The 19,570-nt window shown below is 44.5% G+C and overlaps 2 protein-coding genes across 6 annotated transcripts in view; one reads left to right on the top strand and one right to left on the bottom strand.

Annotated features, from left to right (window-relative positions):
* Positions 1 to 19,570, top strand: part of LOC132381077 (uncharacterized) — a 244,472-nt gene that overhangs the window by 30,852 nt on the left and 194,050 nt on the right. For 2 of the 5 annotated variants that reach the window (XR_009507923.1, XR_009507927.1), the window contains one exon: positions 16,408 to 16,554. The exons of 1 other annotated variant lie outside the window; for it this stretch is intronic. The gene's annotated coding sequence lies outside the window, so the exon portion shown is untranslated. Of the gene's footprint in view, positions 1 to 15,540; positions 16,555 to 19,570 lie in introns of those variants that run through there. 2 more of the 5 variants (XR_009507922.1, XR_009507926.1) reach the window with 1 other exon arrangement.
* sned1 (sushi, nidogen and EGF-like domains 1) overlaps positions 1 to 19,570 on the bottom strand; it is a 131,275-nt gene that overhangs the window by 61,239 nt on the left and 50,466 nt on the right. The window contains exons 2-6 of the mRNA XM_059950254.1: positions 11,255 to 11,542; positions 9,688 to 9,828; positions 8,324 to 8,486; positions 3,319 to 3,444; positions 2,596 to 2,709 (exon numbers count right to left, since the gene is read on the bottom strand). Of these exons, the coding sequence (XP_059806237.1) occupies positions 2,596 to 2,709; positions 3,319 to 3,444; positions 8,324 to 8,486; positions 9,688 to 9,828; positions 11,255 to 11,542 (832 nt within the window). The remainder of the gene's footprint in view (positions 1 to 2,595; positions 2,710 to 3,318; positions 3,445 to 8,323; positions 8,487 to 9,687; positions 9,829 to 11,254; positions 11,543 to 19,570) is intronic.

The raw sequence follows: 19,570 nt of genomic DNA, 5'->3' as shown, positions 1-19,570 counted from the left end.
CCATCACTGCTATGGTAGTGAGGAAAAGATTGAAGGCTGCATCTCTCTCTCATTTATCAACCAACAGCCCACTCATAGAACATCAAACATGGATATACTGTAAAGCAGAAGTGAGCAACTGGAAATGGAGCACGAGAATGCAGCAAACAGCTCGACTTTATCACTATTTCCCTGTTTGGAAGTCAAATGAGAAACTGTGTTTTTGGCAATATAAGGACATAAGATCACAAGAAATAGGATCAGGAGTAGGCTATCAGTCCTGTCGAGCCATTCAATGATATTGTGGACTCAGCCTTTTCCCAAAAAACCCTTAATTCCCCTGTAATGCCAAAATCTGTCTGTGTTTTAAGTATTTTTAATGAGGAAGCCTCTACTGCTTTGTTAAGCAGAGAATTCCACAGATTCACTACTCTCTGGGAAAAAAGAGTTTCTACTCATCTCCTAAATTTATTCCCCTTAATCTTGAGACTATGTCTCCTAGTTCCAATCTTGCTTATCAGTTTATATATATTAAAATAATGTTAGCAACATGCATTTTAATATGGAAACAGCTCCTATAGCCTTTTTCAAAGCCAAGGGCAGATCCTCCACTTAATACAGGCAATGATCGTATGTGGATTGTATTTCTTTATGTAATTGCATAGTTTGTTGTCTTTTGCACACTAGTTGAGCGCCCAAGTTGGTCTGGCCTTTCATTGATTTTATTATGGTTATTCTATTATGGATTTATTCGGTATGCTTGCAAGAAAATGTTTCTCAGAGTTGTATATAGTGACATATATGTACTTTGATAATAAATTTACATTACATTTTGAAGTCACCTGGCTTATCTTGGGACACCAGCTAATTGTCAGTGGAACCCAGGTGCTGAGCTCCCAATGACTTGGAAGCCAACCGTTGATCTCAGCTCAATGAGAAATAAATAGTTTCAGAAAGAAAGATTAGGACAATTATTTCACATAATTCAGTTGACTTAATTGTTTAATTATTGTGTTCTAGTTTTTTTTAATGCTTCATTTAAAAAATTCTCATAATAGTATTTTTAATAGTTTTTGCATGTTTTTGAATGACAAAGATTTTCTCAAATGCGCTATTTTCCATGAGAGTTTGTAAACTGTTGATAATGGAGTTAAGGGCCTCACCAGCAATCAAGGCAGCATTGAGGTTGGGGTCAGTCATGCACTTCATCTGACTTTGCCTCAGACACAACTCCCCACCACAGTTGGGGGACAACTCCAAGAAACAATAGGATTCTGGGTCAGCCAGCTGGGCTGGCCAACCAGCAGACTATCCGGTTTGTTATTGAAGTGGTACAGAGAGTGAATAAGGATGCAAGAGCAGAGATGCATTTAAAGACAGAACTTAAAGGAGAAATGTATAAAGAGGCTGAGTGAAGGTGGAGGTAGGGTGAAATTGGCACAAGCTCAGGGTAATATACAATAATGAGCTTAATGTAGTCTGATCTGAAGTCAGCCAGAAGGGTCACTCAGACGTTGTTAAGTCTGTGGAAGAACAAGAGCATGGCCTTTTCCAATGTTTACCTTAGAAAACAGTGGGCCATTAAGGCCTGGATTTTGGGGAAACAATTTGCAGACAAGAGGCAGGTTGGAAAGACAGAGAGTTGTCATTGGTCCGTTTTTCTCCCCAAGGTTTTGCTGTGATGTGTACTTATTCTGTAGCCACCCCTGGTACTTTCTTTTCGCAGGATCTTTGCTTGCCATTGTACTGAGCTCAATTACTGCGCTTTTTGAATGGTGGATGTATCCACCTCTGGCATGTGCAGAATGACTGGAGGGAGGCTGCTGTCGATACCAGTGTATTGTCGGGCTAAATCTGAAAGGTCAGGTACAGGCCAAATAGAGGCAGTGTGGTCCAGGCCCCAGAGCACATTGAAGCAACTGAATCCGATGTCTGAACAATGATTTTAGCTCTGGGCTGAGTGGGATGGGTCAGATACAGGCAGAATTGAGGTGGCGGGGTCCAGGCCCCAGAGCATAACAAAGCAACTGAGCCCGATGCTTGGGTGACAACTTAGGCACCAGGGCAGATTGAAAAGGGCACAGTGTCAGGGCCTGAGGTGAGGAACAGATCGGTTTAGCTCACTGTTCCAGTCTGCACTGAACTAAGGGTCTATGGACAGAACTGTGAACTTCCGTTTAGAATGCTATTTGCTTGCTTTTATTGTTTGCATGATAATTTTTTCCTCTGCACGTTGGGTCTTCCTTTTTCATGTTTATTTTTGGGTTTCTTTGTTTTGTGGCTGCCTGTTAGGAGGCACATCTCAGGGTCATATCTGTATAAATACTTTGATACTAAATGTACTTTGAACCTTTAAACTTTTGTAAGGTGACTGGTCCTGGTATCTTTCACCTCAGTTTTGGAAAACTGGTCTATGTTCCAATATTAGAACGGAAACACGTTCCTTTTAAAATGGGATGTTATCTAGTGTGTAGCAATCTCCATTAAATTAATATTCAACAGGATGACGGTCCCTTTAAGTGCGACTTACCCACTAATTAGCAATGGATTGCTTGGGTTTTTAAAGAGGACTAACAGAACAGCAAGCAGCAAAGAGAATGTAAAACCAGCTCGAACCTGTTTCGCAGAGCACTCCTGTATATCCAGCACTGCACTGGCAAGCAAAGGCATTCTGACCATCCAAGCACGTCCCGCCATTACGACACGGGTATGAAGCACACTCGTCGACGTCTGCAGAACAGGAGGGAAGGTGAAAGCTGCAGTGGCTGGTGTGCAGTCTGCTCACCAACAGGAGATTTTACAGTTCATTCAGTGGATCACCACCGTGACTCAGAGGAGAGTGGCACAAACTTCCCACCAAGAACAAGTTGATCCAATTTCCTCAGTAACACAATCCTCTCTTCCATCTCAATCTTGTCCTATCTCCCCATCTCATCCCTCACATTCCCATCCCAGCCCATGGCTTCTCATACCACCCTCTCCCTTCCCTCTCCCACCCTGTGCATCTCCCCTCATCTTGACCCTTTCAAACCATTCCCTCCCCACCTCAGTAGCTCACTTCCTCTTACCTGACCCAACATCGATAATCCCATTACCAGACCTCACCCATCCCAGCACCATCAGTAGGTTCTCTTTCGCTTGGTACCCATTCACAACCCTACCACTTCTTTGTATTTCGTCGCAGATTTCCTCCCTTGCATGTCCTCTTCCCACTGCTCTTGCCCTGCTCCACCTCCTACCCTTTGAGGGTGGTCTTCTATCCCCTCTGCCTGTCCTGCCCCAAAATATGCTGAAGGAATGGGAGAATGGGAGTCCCTCTGCCCAAACACTACACGTTACCTATCTGACACCTCCGGCCAGTGAACCCTGCCCGACAGGAGCAGGTGTAAGAAGGATTTCCAGTGATGCAGTCATCGATGCACTTTCCATCGTTCAGACACGGCCGCAGATTCAAACACACCGAGGCTGTGGAGAGTAAAGTATCAGTTGCAAACATTTTTAAGCACACACTAACTCAAACTCGTTCTGTTGCATTTGTTGTAGAGTAATTGAGCTACTGTTTACTGCTCTGACCATCACATACCCATTTATAAACTCCCTATTACAGGCACTTGGTTCATATCTTTCTAGGTCTTGGCAACTCAGATACTTGTCTTAATTCTTCTTAAATGACTCGAGAGTACCTGCCTCCAACATTACCTCAGGCAGTTCCAGATTTGAAATATTCCAAGTGAAAACATTTTTCCATGTATGGAGTTCATGGTCCAAGTTATTGTCATGGGCAAACATACCCAGGGAATAAATGTCATGAAGTTTGGCTTCTTTGCAGCAGTAGCCTATGGTACATTACATATACAACTGGCATAGATTATATTACCATAGAATTATAAATAATATACCTTCACAAAATAAACAAAAATAAACATAACACCATTAGTACAAGTTGAGGGAAAATTAGGTAGAATTAGTATTTTTTCAAGGTATCAAGTAGATTGTCTCCCTCCTTACTTTAAACCTATGCCCTCTGGTTATAAATACTTCCACTGGGAGGTAAACTTTCCTATTACCTACTCTATCTATGCTCCTCATAATTTGGTACATCTCCATCAGCCCCCTCTGCTCCAAGGAAAACGAGAGACTGGATTGGCCATAGAAATCCTCTAGACATGGCCTCAACAATATTACAAATCTCCGGCCCAATTCTCTTCAAATTCAAGAGAGATCTGCTTTCCCCAGGAGGATTCATGTTTCCTATTAAATAAAGCTCACCACCGTGGCTGTCTGGGATTCAATACCTGCCATGGAGATATGTAAATCCAAATATTATCCACTGAACTGCCTGTCCAGCATGCAGTTACTTCACAAGCCCAGAACAATATTGCACCATCTGTTAACTACACAGTTTCCTGCCCAGTGCAGTTTCATAACCTGCTTTCCACCAAAATATGTTAATCTCATTCCCTCAGCAGCTCATTATATTGATTCATCAGCTATCCAAATCCTCACTTCGTCATCCACCCATCCCACATTCATCCTCCCTCTGTCCTCTCTATCACAGCCTTCATCTGTCCTCCTCTCCCTTTCATTTCCTTGTCATACTCTCAGCTCCCCATCCCACACTCTTCCTTCATTTCTCATCTTGTCTCTTCCCAGTCCTTCGCCTCCGAACAAGATTTGGATGTGGGATTTGTGTTTCCGATTTGTTCAAGGAGCTAAATAAGCTCCAGCTATCCAATACAAACTAATACAAACACCGAGGCTTTTGAATGGAGGACTGACAAGTGGCAGAATGCTGCAACTCAAACATATTGACAAGCAATAGTTTACATCTCATATGTTCCTGTTGCACAATTAAGACATTATAAAAAAATTACTTATGACAAATGCCACATTCCAAAACTTTAGTGATAGAAGTACAGTGAAATACCAAACCACCTGAAGCTTACACAGTGGAGTCTCACAGCTCCAATGACCCAGGCTCAATCCGCTGATGTCTGTGTGGAGTTTACATCTTGTCCCTGACTGCATGGTTTACCTCTTGTTTCCTTGCACATTCTGATGCCATGTCGGTAGCTATTCCCAATTACTTCTCAGTGTAACTAATAGCAAAAAGATACCCACAGTACTGGAACACTACCAGACTAACCCACAACAATGGAACAGAGAAACTACATATCTCTAAATCAGTAACAGATCAACCCACATTATTGAAACAGAAACAGACTGACCTACCTTCCTGGAAAGAAACTTCAGCAACCCACACCTATTATTAAGTGTCTACCATACCCCATCACCAGACTGATGCATTGCTAAAGCAATACCAGACCTCTCCACGTCACCAGCACCTTGCTAGTCATTGGAACACAATAAAATGATATCACAAAGCTAGAACAGTACTGGGTACCTGATAGATGAGCACAATACCAAAGACCAGTAGAGAAATGGTCCAGTTTTCATCACTAGGAGGAAACTGGGCCAGAGCACATCACTGAAAGAGAATTGGTCCAGCCCACATCACTAGGAGGAAACTGGGCCAGAGCACATCACTGAAAGAGAATTGGTCCAGCCCACATCACTAGGACAAGACCAGATTAAGCACTTCAGGATGCTGTACCAGACCAGCCACATCATGATAACAGGCGTGGACAACACCAAGTCAGAAGAACAATATCAGATCATCACACAACATGCAAACAGCAAAAGATCATGCCTGTGGTACGGGAATACACTTCATCGCTGGAACCCTAATCCTCGATATCATGAGAAGTGTACTAGACCTATTACTGGAATAATACAATACACCCCACATCAATAGTTTTAGATCACCTATCATTACCAGAACTGGACTCACAGCATACAAGAGGATAGCACTTGAACAGCCCTCAGAGTACTTTGCGTCACTTAACCAGAACAAATCCGTACTCCTAATCACCAGGATAATGCCGCTGGGTTTCTTTGTTTTGTGGCTGCCTGTAAGGAGACGAATCTCAAGGCTGTATATAATTTACATACTTTGAGGATAAACATATTTAGAACTTTGAACATCTGCATCACTACAACAGTTAAAAAAAAAGGCTCAGTGTTGCTGAAATAGCACCAGACCGCCCCATGTCACTTGAAAGTATCAGGCATTGCCCCATCACTACAGTTTGCACCAACCTGCATTAAGTGACTATAGTAGACCACCAATTTACTGAACACTAACAGAGCAGACGACATTCTGAGAGCTCGTTCCAGAATAGTGCAAACCAGCCACATTACTAGAACTGTATCAAACCACCTTATAATGTTAAAACCGAGCGAACCCATCCAATATAATGTGAACAATATCATACACCACCTCTCTTCACTTGAAGAAGATGGAAAACTTGACCTCTCCAAACCAGAACAGTTCTGGAACAAATCCCAAACACTTTACTGGAATGGTACCAGGATGGACCACATCAATGCAGCACCACACCAGCCCATGAAATGGGAGGAAAATTAGATGACTTCATATTAACACTATGGAATTTGACCGCACATATCATTAGAACAGTATCAAACCACTCTACAACACAAAAACATCACTGGACCAGCTCGTCTCATGAAAGCAATAACAGGTCACCTCACATTATGAAGAGTGCAACAATAGTGCAAGTCGGCAGAGCAATTTCAAAGCATCTCAACTGACCAGAATGGTCCGACACCAAACCATAACACCAAAATGGTACCAGACCAGCTCACAACTTTAAAATAAGATCAGGTCTTTCCACAGCTTGAACAAGACAAGTTTGCCCAAGGAATCAGTCATCCACTAATCACAGAATCGAACCACCCAACGTCACTAGCAGAGTACCAAACTACTCAAAAACATTGTGTCTGCCTTAGAGGGCAGCACAACACTAGAAATTCTTAGATCACCTATGTCAACCATACCAACCCAGACTATGACTCTACCTCATGAAAACAGAAAATTGCTAGAATACTACATGTGATTAGAACAATATCTGACCTGTCCATACGACTACAAAAGTACCATAAAACTACACATATAAACTCAAGCCAGGCCAGGTTACGTCACTGAAGTTGTGCTACATCACAAGTACCATAACACTGATAGGTTTGCGTTCACCCAAGATTATTATTACAACGCCAGCTCAGTCACATCACTGCAACAGATCCAGCCGCCTCCCATCTCTGGAGAAGAGGCCACACTTCACAACAATTCTGTCAGAATAAATCAGTGGACTGGTATCTCCCCACCCACATCACCAGGACAGCAACAACCATCCCAAGTCAGCCAAACAAGCCACCCCATGCCATGAGAAGAGCACCGTACACCTCATCAAACTGGAAGCTTGCCAGACAGCATACATTCCTGGAATGGTGGCAGACCGGCCCTCATCAATAGCCACAAAAATAACCACCACACATCACCGAAACAGCAGACCATACATACTGCATCACCAGAACCAAGCCACCCCACATCACATGAAAAGTGCCAGATCCCACGAGGACAGCAGCAGATGACTACTTCCCAACAATATATTGACAGTCCTAGACTTCAATATATCACAGGAACACCTTCATGCCATCAAACACCTTAACAGTGCCCAATCTCCACATCATTCAAATAATACCTCACGCAGCAAGACACTACACCCAACAAAAGCAGCACTAGACCACATCGAATCAAATTACAAGACCCATATCGGACCATCCCATACCAGGTCACAGGAACAGAAGAATGGCAGTCCACGTCCACCTACTGGATTGTCCCATTCCACCCAGATCTTTGGGACAACACCTGACCAAACCACACTGGAGAATCACATGAGAACTCCATATCACCATGATACAATGAGACCACTGACAACTAGTAAACTGTAGAAGACCACTCAACTTAGCTGACCACCACGCTTCGGTAGAACAACTCCAGACCATTTCACAAATATAGCTCCTGGCCCCCATACCACTTGAGGTCTTTCAACATAGTCCACATCAGCTAGCTGAAGTAGCCACCTAGACAACTTAAATTATACACCACCAGCAACATCATTATTGGTCCACATGATACCATTAGAACAGTATCAGCTGTACCAGCCCAAAATACTGGTGATAGAACAGTATCACATAGCCCATTATACTGATAATACTAAAAGATAATCTTTCATATCTTTTGAGAGTGAACACAGGCACCGATTTATAACTTTTCTAAAGGATACCAGAACTAACACGGCTGCCTTGTGTGATAGCTTGGACCGACACCCGCAAAATCCTAACTCAGAGAATATTGTGGAGATTATTGCCCTGTGATTGCTTCCACTGCAGGTGGTTATGAAGCCGCTCGCTGTGACCTTACCTGAGTCGTTGCAGCCACCAACCTCAACGTAGGCATCGTGGATCCGGAATACCCAACGGCCAGGAAGACCCACGTTGGTTGTTGTTTCGACATCCACAATGTCGTCCGTGCGTGAACCAGGAATATTGAAGTAACGCTTTCCATCTCCAGCATTGAAACCTGCCTGAGAGCAAGGGATATGTGTATTCAGTGGAAGGGACCCACAAAGAGTAAATAAATGGGTCTTTGAAGGAATGAACACTCTGTTGATATTCAGCCAATGTTATAGTGGCATTCAAGGCAGGGTAGATGAACTAACTGTCTACTCAGGGCACCATGGTCAAACTCAAATTTATTCCAATCCAGCCTTCGCTGACATTTGGGAATAAATAGAGCAAGATGCCCTTCCTTCCCTCGGTTAAGGCATGAGGTTATCGGATGAGCCTCCCACCCTGGCCCAGAATCAGTAATACAACATAAGCAAGCAATTAAGGCTAGCAAATCACAAACCCAAGAAAGTCAGCAGATGCTGGAAATCCAAAGCAAAACACACAAAATGCTGGAGGAACTCAGCAGGCCAGGCAGCATCCATGGAAAAAAGGAAATAGTCATGTTTTGGGCCAAGACACTTCTTCAGCAATGAGAAGGGATGGGGTAGATGCAGAAATAAAAAGGTGAGGGGAGGGGAAAGAGGCTAGCTGGGAGGTGATAGGTGAAGCCAGCTGGGTGAGAAAGGTCAAGGGCTGGAGAAGCAAGAATCAGATAAGAGAGGAGAGTGGACAAGAGGAGAAAGGGAAGGTGGAGGGGTCTCAAGGGAAAGTAATAAGCAGGTGAGAAGAAATGAATGGTGAGAGTGGGGAATGGGGGTGGGGGGGAAATTTGTTCACTGGAAGGAGAAATTGATGTTTGTACTATCCCGTTGGAGGGTACCCAGACAGAACATAAGGTGTTGCTCCTCCACCTTGCAGATGGACTCAGCTTAGCACAACAGGAGCCTGCGGATCGGCACATCAGAATCAACTGAGGCTAGCACCTTCTTGATATCTCAGTGAATTTACCCACTCAGCTCCCTGGGATAAAGATGTGCAACCTCATAGATTTCAATATAGTGGCTGTTGTCACTGATTTGAAGAAATAATGGCAGCTCACTAAATGCCTGCTGAAGACTCCTGGCCCGAAGCATCGGCTGTACTCCTTTCCATAGGTGCTGCCTGGCCTGCTGAGACCCCCCCCCCCCAGCACTTTGTGAGTGTTACTTGGGTTGCCAGCATCTGCGCACTGTCTCTTGTTCATCACCGGTTGAAGGCTATGGCTATCTACTCACGCCCACCAGGGAGTATTGACAAATCATTAGTAGCATATTTGAGTAAACCACTTGGCTCTACCTGGGCAGCAATGCCTCCGAGTCCAGCAAAATCCCCTCCACTGCTGGCATGCATTCCCGTCGTCCAGGTGATATTTTCATAGTTGAATAGAGTGAAGGAGGCTTCTCCATCTGTAACCAGGACGATCTGGAAGGTGTTGACCTGGAAAACAGCGGAGCCCAATCATTGTTTAAGCCATCAACATCTGCACCAGTATGTCCCAGCACTTAATGCCCTCCAATCACCACTTCACATCCGCCACCTCCAATACCCAATATCCCCCTTAACTACATCCTTTAATAGCCTTCATTAATGCAGTGAAACTGAAGGAGGAAAATATCCCAGTACCACATCTATACCAAATGCAGAAACCAGAGAACAGAAGTCTACTCTTACTTGAGCTATGCTACTGCATTATAATATGGTTTATCTCCATAACTTGCCTGACAGAAATCCAACAATTTAGTCTTGAAAACATCAATTATTCTTTCCACAGCATAAGGGAAATGCTGGCTTTGGACTACCGAAACACACTTGCCCTTGAAGTGAATGTTTCTTTTGTCCATGTTAGAAAACAATTAAAGAAACAACCATGTTGCTGTGGGTCTTGTGCTGCAGATGGAGCAATGATGAGTGGTTTCCTTGCCTGAGGAAACCAGCTAGGAATGCTAACAAAGCTGTGTCAGGATCTGGACCAGCTGGAAAAATGGGCTGAAAAATCACAGATGGAAATTAAAGCAATGAGGCAATGAGAAGTATGGTAGACCAGAGGGATCTGGGTTCATAATTTCTTGAATGTGACATCACAGGTAGATAAGGTGGTAAAGAGAGATTTGGCGCATTGGCCTTCATAAATCGGCGTACTGAGTACAGCGGTTGGGATGTTATGTTGAAGTTGGATAAAATGTTGGTGAGCCCAATTTGAAGGATTGTGTGCAGTTCTGGTCACCTCATTATAGGAAGGATATCGAGGTTTTAGAGAGCATGCAGAAGAAGTTTACCAGGATGCTGCTTGGATTAGAGGGTACGTGCTATAATGAGAGGTTGAACAAACTTATGTTGTTATCCCTGGAGTGGTACAGGCTAAGGGGAGATCTGATAGAGATTTATAAAATTATGAGTGGCACAGATAGAGTAGACATTTCGCAGTATGTTTTTCCTAGGTTTGTAACGTCTCATACCAGAGGGCCTACATTTAAGGTGAGAGGAGATAAGTTCAAAGGAGACTTGAGGAGCAAGCTTTTTTGCTTGGTGCCTGGGATGAGCAGCCTGGTGTATTGGTAGACACAGCCACATTGGGCCCAGTTTGGCGTTCCCAACCCGAGGTCTGCAAACCCCTCAGTTAATGCTAGCAGTCTATGGTATAAAAAAGGCTGGGAATGTCTGCATTAGGGACTTTTAAGAGATACTTAGGTAGCATATAAATGTGAGGGAAATGGACCATTGTGTAGGCAGAAGGGATTGGTTGACTATTTGATTACTAATTCCTTTGGTTTGGCACAACATTGTGAGCTGAAGGACCTGTTCCTATGCTGTAATGTCTGTGTTCTTTGTATTTGCTCTCAGAGCTTCGATAGATCAGCCCTACCGGTGAAAACGAGCTTCCTCCAAAGAATGTCACTTTGTACCAGGTGGCTATGAACGCCCACTGGGTGGTGAATTCCTTGTGCTCTGGAAAGTACTTCCTGATGTCGTTAGTCGCAGATTGAAGGATTGCAGGGTCCTTGGTTTCTCTGTAGAAGACATCTCCAGCCCTACGATTATCCACATCTGCCCAGAAGGCTGCCACCACTCGTCGGTCATTAGAGATTGGAAATGCTACTGGAGTGAACTGGGAGACTTCCTTCAGAAATGAGATGATCCCATTATTATTCACCTGGTGGGAAAGAAAATGGTCAGATGTGAGAATATAAGAACACCATGGTACACCTAGGCTCAGAACTAGCTCTACCAGTATGTCTGATCATGGCTAACGTGGAAGCTAACTTCTTCAATACCGTTTAGCTACTGCTCTACTGTAAGGAATTCCTCTGCCATTTTGAGCATAACTGCTTCCCAAAATCAGAAATGCAGTTAGCACTAAGAAAGCTGTTTAGTATTGAGCGATAAATGTAGTGGAATAAATACTGATAAGGACATCCTGATCACCACTTCTTTGAATAGTGTTGAGCAATATTTTCAGTTGAAACTGAAAAAGATGGGGCTTCTGGTTCATGTCCCCTCCAACAGTTGTGCACTCCCTCAGAACTTCACTGATGGTCAATCCAGCTTTTAGTGCTTGTGACTCAAACCCACAATTTAGGACAGGGGCAAGAGGGCTACCTGCTTGGATGAGAGTGACAAAAGGTACGTTTCTCTATCTTACTGTTTCAGTATCCTTCATCTTAAACTGAGCAGGTCGTGAGAAGAAACACCAGTTCGATGCCTCAGTTAACAGAAGCATTGCCTGGAAGTTGTATGGTGTTAGTTTCATAGATGACTCCAGACACAAAATCCATCACACATACAGCCCAAAATGCAGTAAGAATACCAGCAAGAGCAAACCATTCAGCAACCCCCCCCCCCCATTCCTGCTCCACTAACGAACAAGTTCGTGGCTGAAATTTTGCCTCAGTGCATCTGCCCTGCACTGATCCCTCGATCCCCTCAACATATAACTCTCAAGATGTGAATATATACATTTCAAAATTCCAAGTAAGTTTATTATCAAAGTACACATATGTCACCAAATATAAGCCTGAGAGATATTTTTGAGGGCACATTCAATAAATCACAAAATAATAACCATAACAGAATCAATAAAAGACTGCACCAACTTGGGTGTTCAACCAATGTGCAAAAGACAAGGAACTGTGCCAACACAAAAAGAAATAAATACCACTAATAATGAATAAACAAACAAACAAACAAACAAATAAATAAATAAATAAATAAGGAATAAATATCAAGAACATGAAACGAAGAGTCCTTGAAAGTGAGTCTATTGGATGTGGGAACATTTCAGTGGTGGGGCAAGTGAAGTTGAGTGAAGTTATTTCTTTTGGTTCAAGATCCTGATGGTCGAGTGGTAGTAACTGTTACTGAACCTGGTAGCATGAGTCCTGAGGCTCCTGTACTTTCTTCCTAATGGCAGAAGTTAGAAGAGAACATGTCCTGGGTGGCGTGGGTCTCTGATGATGGATGCTACTTTCTTGCGACAGGGTTTCATGTAGACCTGCTCAATATTGAGGAGGGCTTTACCCGTGATGGATAGGGCCATATCCACTATCAGAATATATATATATTACTTCAATATCATATGTGATAGGAGAGCTCTTTAAGTTTATAATAGTTGTTACTGGAAGCAAGTATCCAAACTAGCAAGGTTACCTTTCATAGTTCTGGATTTGGGTCCAGTCCCTACGGTGGTGTTGACTTCCTGGGCTGGCTATACAGTAATTGGACTTGGTCACACTCTGGGTAGCAGTGAAAACAAGTCTTACATTTACATCGTCTTTCCCAAACCCAGATGCACTAACATGTTTTGAGGTCAATGAAGTCTCTTTAAAGTTTTTCTGCTTTTATACCGCAATAAATACAGCAGCCAGTTTCCCCACAACAACATCCACAAATAGCAACATGCTCATCACACTGACAATGGACATATCCTGTGAGTTCCTGATACTATTCCTTACTGTAACCTCATCACCTCCGATCAGGCAACAGGCAAGCAGGAGTGCTGCACTGTTTGCCCATCTTCTAACCAGCCTTCCATCTTCCCAGAGTTTCTGCTGCAGTACTGAACTCAGTGTCATTTGGAGTTTCCTGGCCCTTGTGTCTGCAGATGGCCACTGCCTCTGGCATTCTGGATGGAGCTCTCTGCACTGACAGAGGTCTTCAGATCCAGACCGCGCAGAGTGCCCTGGGTTCAGCACCGGTGACCTCAGGCTCAGCCATGAGTGTCGTGAGCTCAGAACGGTACCACGCCTGCTCTGTACTGAGTGCTCTGGGCTCAGACCTGTCCTGTCCTGTCTCGATCTTAGTCCCCAGTGTCCCGTGCTGTCCTCGAGCTGTGAGATTACCTCTTCTGCCCAAAACTTACAGCATAGACTCTGAGGAACATATCACCAGACGCCCATCATAACAACAACAGTGGGCCCTCCAATGACAGCCTTTATTCAAAGGAATTCTTTCATCTTACTGGAAGTTTGAGGAAAATGAACAACAGAAGATACAACTGAGTGTTTGAATGATAGTTACCAATTTAAAAACATCCTTAATGCCGAGTTTCCCCAGCATTTTCTGTACATTTCAGATTTCTAGTTGACATTTATAGAATTCAAAATGGAATTCCCCTACTTTAGATAGCTATCTCTTTCATTCTGTTTGTATCAGGTTTAATCAGCTTAGCCTGCCCTTTTTCCCTTTTTCACATTTGTATCTCCTGGCCTAATCGGCATGTCCCCACAGACCAGACTGCTAAACCTTATAGAGATATGCGGCACAGAGGTAGTCTAGGAGTGGGTCAGTGGGACTATGCAGAATGAAAGTTTGACATGGACTGGATGGGCAGAAGGGCCTGTTTCTGAGCTGTAGTGGTCTATATTAGCAATAGATTCCTCTCTGCTTGTGGCCACAGGAAACTCATAGTTATAGAGTTGTACAGCATAGAAATAAGTTATCCAGCCACATGTTGACTATCACACCTTTTTATACCAATCCCAATTGTATATATTAATTCCATATCCCTCTTTTTGACGCTTAACTGTCACTTCATGGCAACAGTAGAGTCATGGTCATAGAGTCAAAAAGTGATAGAGCACAAAGACATTTATTCTGATTTCAGATTGAAACCTATTTATCACATGTACATCAAAACATGCACACAGTGAAATGTGGCATTGGCGTTAACAACCAATATATCCATGGATATGCTGGGGTCAGCCGCTAATGTCGCCACACATTCCGGCATGAACAGAGCATGGCCACCATATTCAGCAGAACAACACAGAATATCACAAGAAAGAAAATACCAAGGGACAAAGCAACAGCATCAAAACAAGTCCTATCACCCCGCCCTCCACACACATAAACGGTCCTCTAATCTTAGGACAGCCTGTCTCCTTCGGCCTCCAGTAGACTTGTGGATTCACAGATACTGAGCCAAACTTCTTCAGTAGACTCGCAGAGATCCACAGACATAGGCTCTGGGCATTAGACCTTGACTTCTGCACCTCCGATTGACTTTCAGGCTCCGATCCGGACCGCCAATCGACCGCCGGGCTCCAATCCAGACTGCCGATCGACTGCCAATCAACCTCCGGGCTCCGATCCAGACTGCCGATCGACTGCCAATCAACCTCCGGGCTCCGATCCAGACTGTCGGTCGGTCGTTGGGCTCTGACTCAGACCTCTGATTGACCGGCGGGCTCCGATCCAGACTGCTGATCGACCGCCAATCGACCTCCGGGCTCCGATCCAGACCATCAGTCGGCTGTTGGGTTCCGACCCGGACCTCCAATCGCCACCGGGCTCTGATCCGGACCTCCGATCGACCGCCAATCGACCTCCGGGCTCCGATCCAGACTGTCGGTCGGCCGTTGGGCTCCGATCCGGACCTCCGATTGACCAGCGGGCTCTGATCCGGACCTCCGATCGACCGCCAATCGACCTCCGGGCTCCGATCCAGACTGTCGGTCGGCCGTTGGGCTCCGATCCGGACCTCCGATTGACCAGCGGGCTCTGATCTAGACTGTCGGTCGGCCGTTGGGCTCCGACCCGGACCTCCGATTGACCAGCGGGCTCTGATCTAGACTGTCGGTCGGCCGTTGGGCTCCGACCCGGACCTCCGATTGACCAGCGGGCTCTGATCTAGACTGTCGGTCGGCCGTTGGGCTCCGACCCGGACCTCCAATTGACCAGCGGGCTCTGATCCGGACCTCCGATCGACCGCCAATCGACCTCCGGGCTCCGATCCAGACTGTCGGTCGGCCGTTGGGCTCCGATCCGGACCTCCGATTGACCAGCGGGCTCTGATCTAGACTGTCGGTCGGCCGTTGGGCTCCGACCCGGACCTCCGATTGACCAGCGGGCTCTGATCCGGACTGTCGGTTGACCATCAAGCTTCAATCCGGACCTCCGATCGCCACCGGGCTCTGATCCAGACCTCCGATCGACCGCCAATCGACCTCCGGGCTCCGATCCAGACTGTCGGTCGGCCGTTGGGCTCCGACCCGGACCTCCGATCGACCGCCGGGCTCCGATTGACCAGCGGGCTCTGATCTAGACTGCCGATTGACCATCAAGCTTCAATCCGGACCTCTGATCGCCGCTGGGCTCTGATCTGGACCTCTGATCGACCGCCGGGCTCTGACCTGGACCTCCGATTGACTGGCGGGCTCTGATCCAGACTGCTGATCGACCGCCAATCGACCTCCGGGCTCTGATCCAGACCGTCGGTCGGCCGTTGGGCTCCGATCTGGACCTCCGATCGACCGCCAATCGACCTCCGGGCTCTGATCTACTCCGCCAATAAACCCACCAAACCCCTGGCCCACCATCAAATGCCCACTATACTTAACCCTATCACAGAAATTCCTTTTTTCCTTCTGATCTTCTCTGCTACCTAGAGTAACTAGTTTCTCCGTTTCCCAAGTTTGTCACAGTGACGAAGACCAGAAATATTGGCAGTTTCTCCTTCCACAGATGCTGCCTGACATGAGTTTCTCCAGCATTTTCTGATTTTACATCTTAATTCGTTAGGAACTGGGGAGAGTGACAATGAAGAGATACAACGGAAGCTAAACATCGGGAAACAGAGGATACCAAGACATTCTCATGAGCTGTGATACTGTCGTGCTGGGTTGCCTCACCTCCATCATCTTCTCCTCTTCCTCTCCAATTTTCCAGGTATAATTCTGCAGAGTTAATATCAACTCCATGAGTTAATCGATCTGAGCGCTTTGACAGCTGCTGAGCTTGATGGTAGGCTGTCGGCTCAAGAGTGACATTGGAATTGATTGAAATATTTTGGTAGATTTGAGTCCAACACAATCAATCAAAGTAAGACAGCAGTTAGCAAGGTCATGATTAAATTAATATAGGCTGCACATTTTAAATTTATCCAAATGATACAGTAATTCATGGGAATAAGGTTTAAACTAATCTCAGGGGTCTGCATAAAACTAATACTGGAGGACATAGAGTAATAAGGAAGATATAAGCTAAGTTAATATGGGAGACACGAGTTGAACTAGTTCAAAGGACACGGTTAAACTTGAAGTGAGAGTCACAAGATTAAATAAATATAGGCATCACAAGGTCAAACTAATCCAATAGGCCACAGAGTAAATCTCACATAGGAGACAACATAGCTAAACTGACTAATGGTGTGGGGGGGCATAGCTTATGTAATAGAGGGTCACAGGGTTAAACTAACATAGAAGTCACAGGGTTAAACTAATATAGGGGATAAAGGGTTAAGCTCGTGAAATGAGTCACGGGGTGAACATAATATACAGGATGGAACGTACAGAGGGAGGTTCAAGGTTAAACTAATGGAGAGGCCACGGGTTTAAACTAATAGGAAGAGACACCGTGATTGGAGTTTTCCGGATAAGAAGCGCAATTATTTATGGAACAGCAGAATGCCAGGATAATGCTTGTGGCGAAGGGGAATGAGGGGATTGTGGACTGAAGACCTAAAATAGACCAAATCTGTCTCATGATTTAACAAAGCTTGCCAGAACATCTGTGGTTACAGTTTTCTGGGAATCAAGTTAAAAAGAAGGAAATATCCGCTGAATATTCTAATGTTAAACTTGATCAGTGTGGTTGTATTTTTAGTACCAAGGTGTTAGCAATGTGATTTCCACCTGCCTCTATAGCACAAACATTATGGGTACACAAATACATTATTGTCATTTTTATGTATCATTTAACTGTTATCTTTCACTTCTGCCAAGACATCAAACCAATGCCATCTTTATTGAAAATACCTTCAGAGAAATGGATGTTAGCCAGTAATGTTACACCCCAACCCATCATCAAACTACCAAGACAAGTTACTAGGTTCAAGAATATGTTTCTTGAATTAACCATCAAAATATCTGGAAGGCAAGTGATGCAACTCAGAGTGTGTGTAGAAAAGGCAATACATTTGCCATTTTAAATATCTGTGCAATGTTAATAACGTGAATCTGGTGAAGGCACTAAAGCAGGGGCTACATACTTTTGGAACATGTTACTGAAGAATATTGGTGGACCTGACGTGAGGCCATTTCAATGAAGTAACGTGAAGATGAGATGGAGTGAATAATTGATAATCAGGTGGAGGTTACCTGGTAGGATATGGAATCCAGCCAAATCCTCTGAAAATCAAGAACTAGAAAAACGAAGGATGGAATTCAAATGTCCATGGGAGATAAGCAGCAGGAAGACAATGAAAGGGGTGCACTTGGGAGAAGATCACAGACTATGCAACCATTTACTGTGAGAGTAACTACAGCTAATTCCCTGGGAGGTGGTGAAGGTCTATCGACAATGCTGTATGGTTTTCCTGATCAGCACAGCTATCTAAATTGTAGGACAGTGTACACCCATATTACAAACGCCACAAGCAGGACTCCCTGGTGCCCTAACATTTTAATTCCGATTCCCTTTCCCATTCTGATGTGTCGATCCATGTCCTCATGTGCCAAGGTGGGGCCACCCTCAGAGCAGAGGAGAAACACCTTCAATTCTAGCTAGGTACTCTCTCTGCTATTCATGATGGTATGAATATCAATTTCTCCTTATGGTGAAAAAAATCCCCCCCCAAAAACCCCATTTCCTCTATTCTCCACTGACCTTTCACTTCTTCTCATCTGTCTATTATTTCCCCGAGTCCCCTCCTCCTTCTCTTTCTCCCGTTGTTCATTCTTCTCTCTTATCAGATATCTTCTCCGGCCCTTGATCTTTCCCACCTACCTACCACCTTCCAGCTAGCCTCTTTCCCCTCACCCCATCTCCCTATTCGGGCATCTTCCCCCTTCTTTCTCAGTCTGGAAGAGGGCCTTGGCCCAAAACATCTACTGTTTGCTCTTTTCTGTAGATGCTGCCTGACCTGTTGAGCTTCCCTACTGCTTTGTGTGTGTTGCTCTGTAGTTTAATATGTCGCTTCAATGATAATGATGTGCATTAAGTTTGTAGAATGAAGAGTAATCTGTAATTCCCTCTGCCCACCAGCTCCATTTCTGACTAAAGATGCACACGTTGAAAGGAGATCAATATTTAACCAGCAATTTCATTATCTTGTTAATTAGCAATCTCTTACCAAATAACAAATTCCTTCACTAAACCACAAAACAAGTAGCTTCTCTATTGACCAATATCACTGAATATCTTCCAGTCAATTTTCTCTGTCCCATTACCATTGGTCAGATCTCTTTCTATCACCAGTCAACCCCCTCCCTACAAAGTAGAGCTTGTGTGGGCTCTGATATCATCCGCCGGCTATTGTTGATCTTATCCCTTTACAGACATCAAAATGAATGAGGCATTAGCTTGATAAAGAGGAGTTATTCTGTCTGCAGTAAATTGAGAACCTCATCAAAGGGTTAAATGAGTTTGATATTTAGTAACTCCTGCTTGTTGCAGCCAAGAAAAACTTCCCTTATACATCTTAATTCCTTGCTTGTAAAAACACATCTTGAAAACGCTTCAAGCATGTGTCGGAAGAAGAAAGGGGGACGGATTGGGTCTGTGCCAACACACACCAAGCACAGGAGGACATTGTGAATTTTGAAGGATAGTGACAGGACCTCCTTTTAACCAGGCAATTGCTCCCATATCCCAGTAGAGAAAATATCCCAACAAAATAGTTCAACTCATTATCCCCCTTGTTCATCCCAGAATCCAGTGCACTATTTTAACCTCTGCTTCAACA

The sequence above is a fragment of the Hypanus sabinus genome, chromosome 2 (assembly GCF_030144855.1).
Source record: "Hypanus sabinus isolate sHypSab1 chromosome 2, sHypSab1.hap1, whole genome shotgun sequence".
Classification (NCBI taxonomy): Eukaryota; Metazoa; Chordata; class Chondrichthyes; order Myliobatiformes; family Dasyatidae; genus Hypanus; species Hypanus sabinus.
This window is presented reverse-complemented; position numbering and strand designations above follow the sequence as displayed.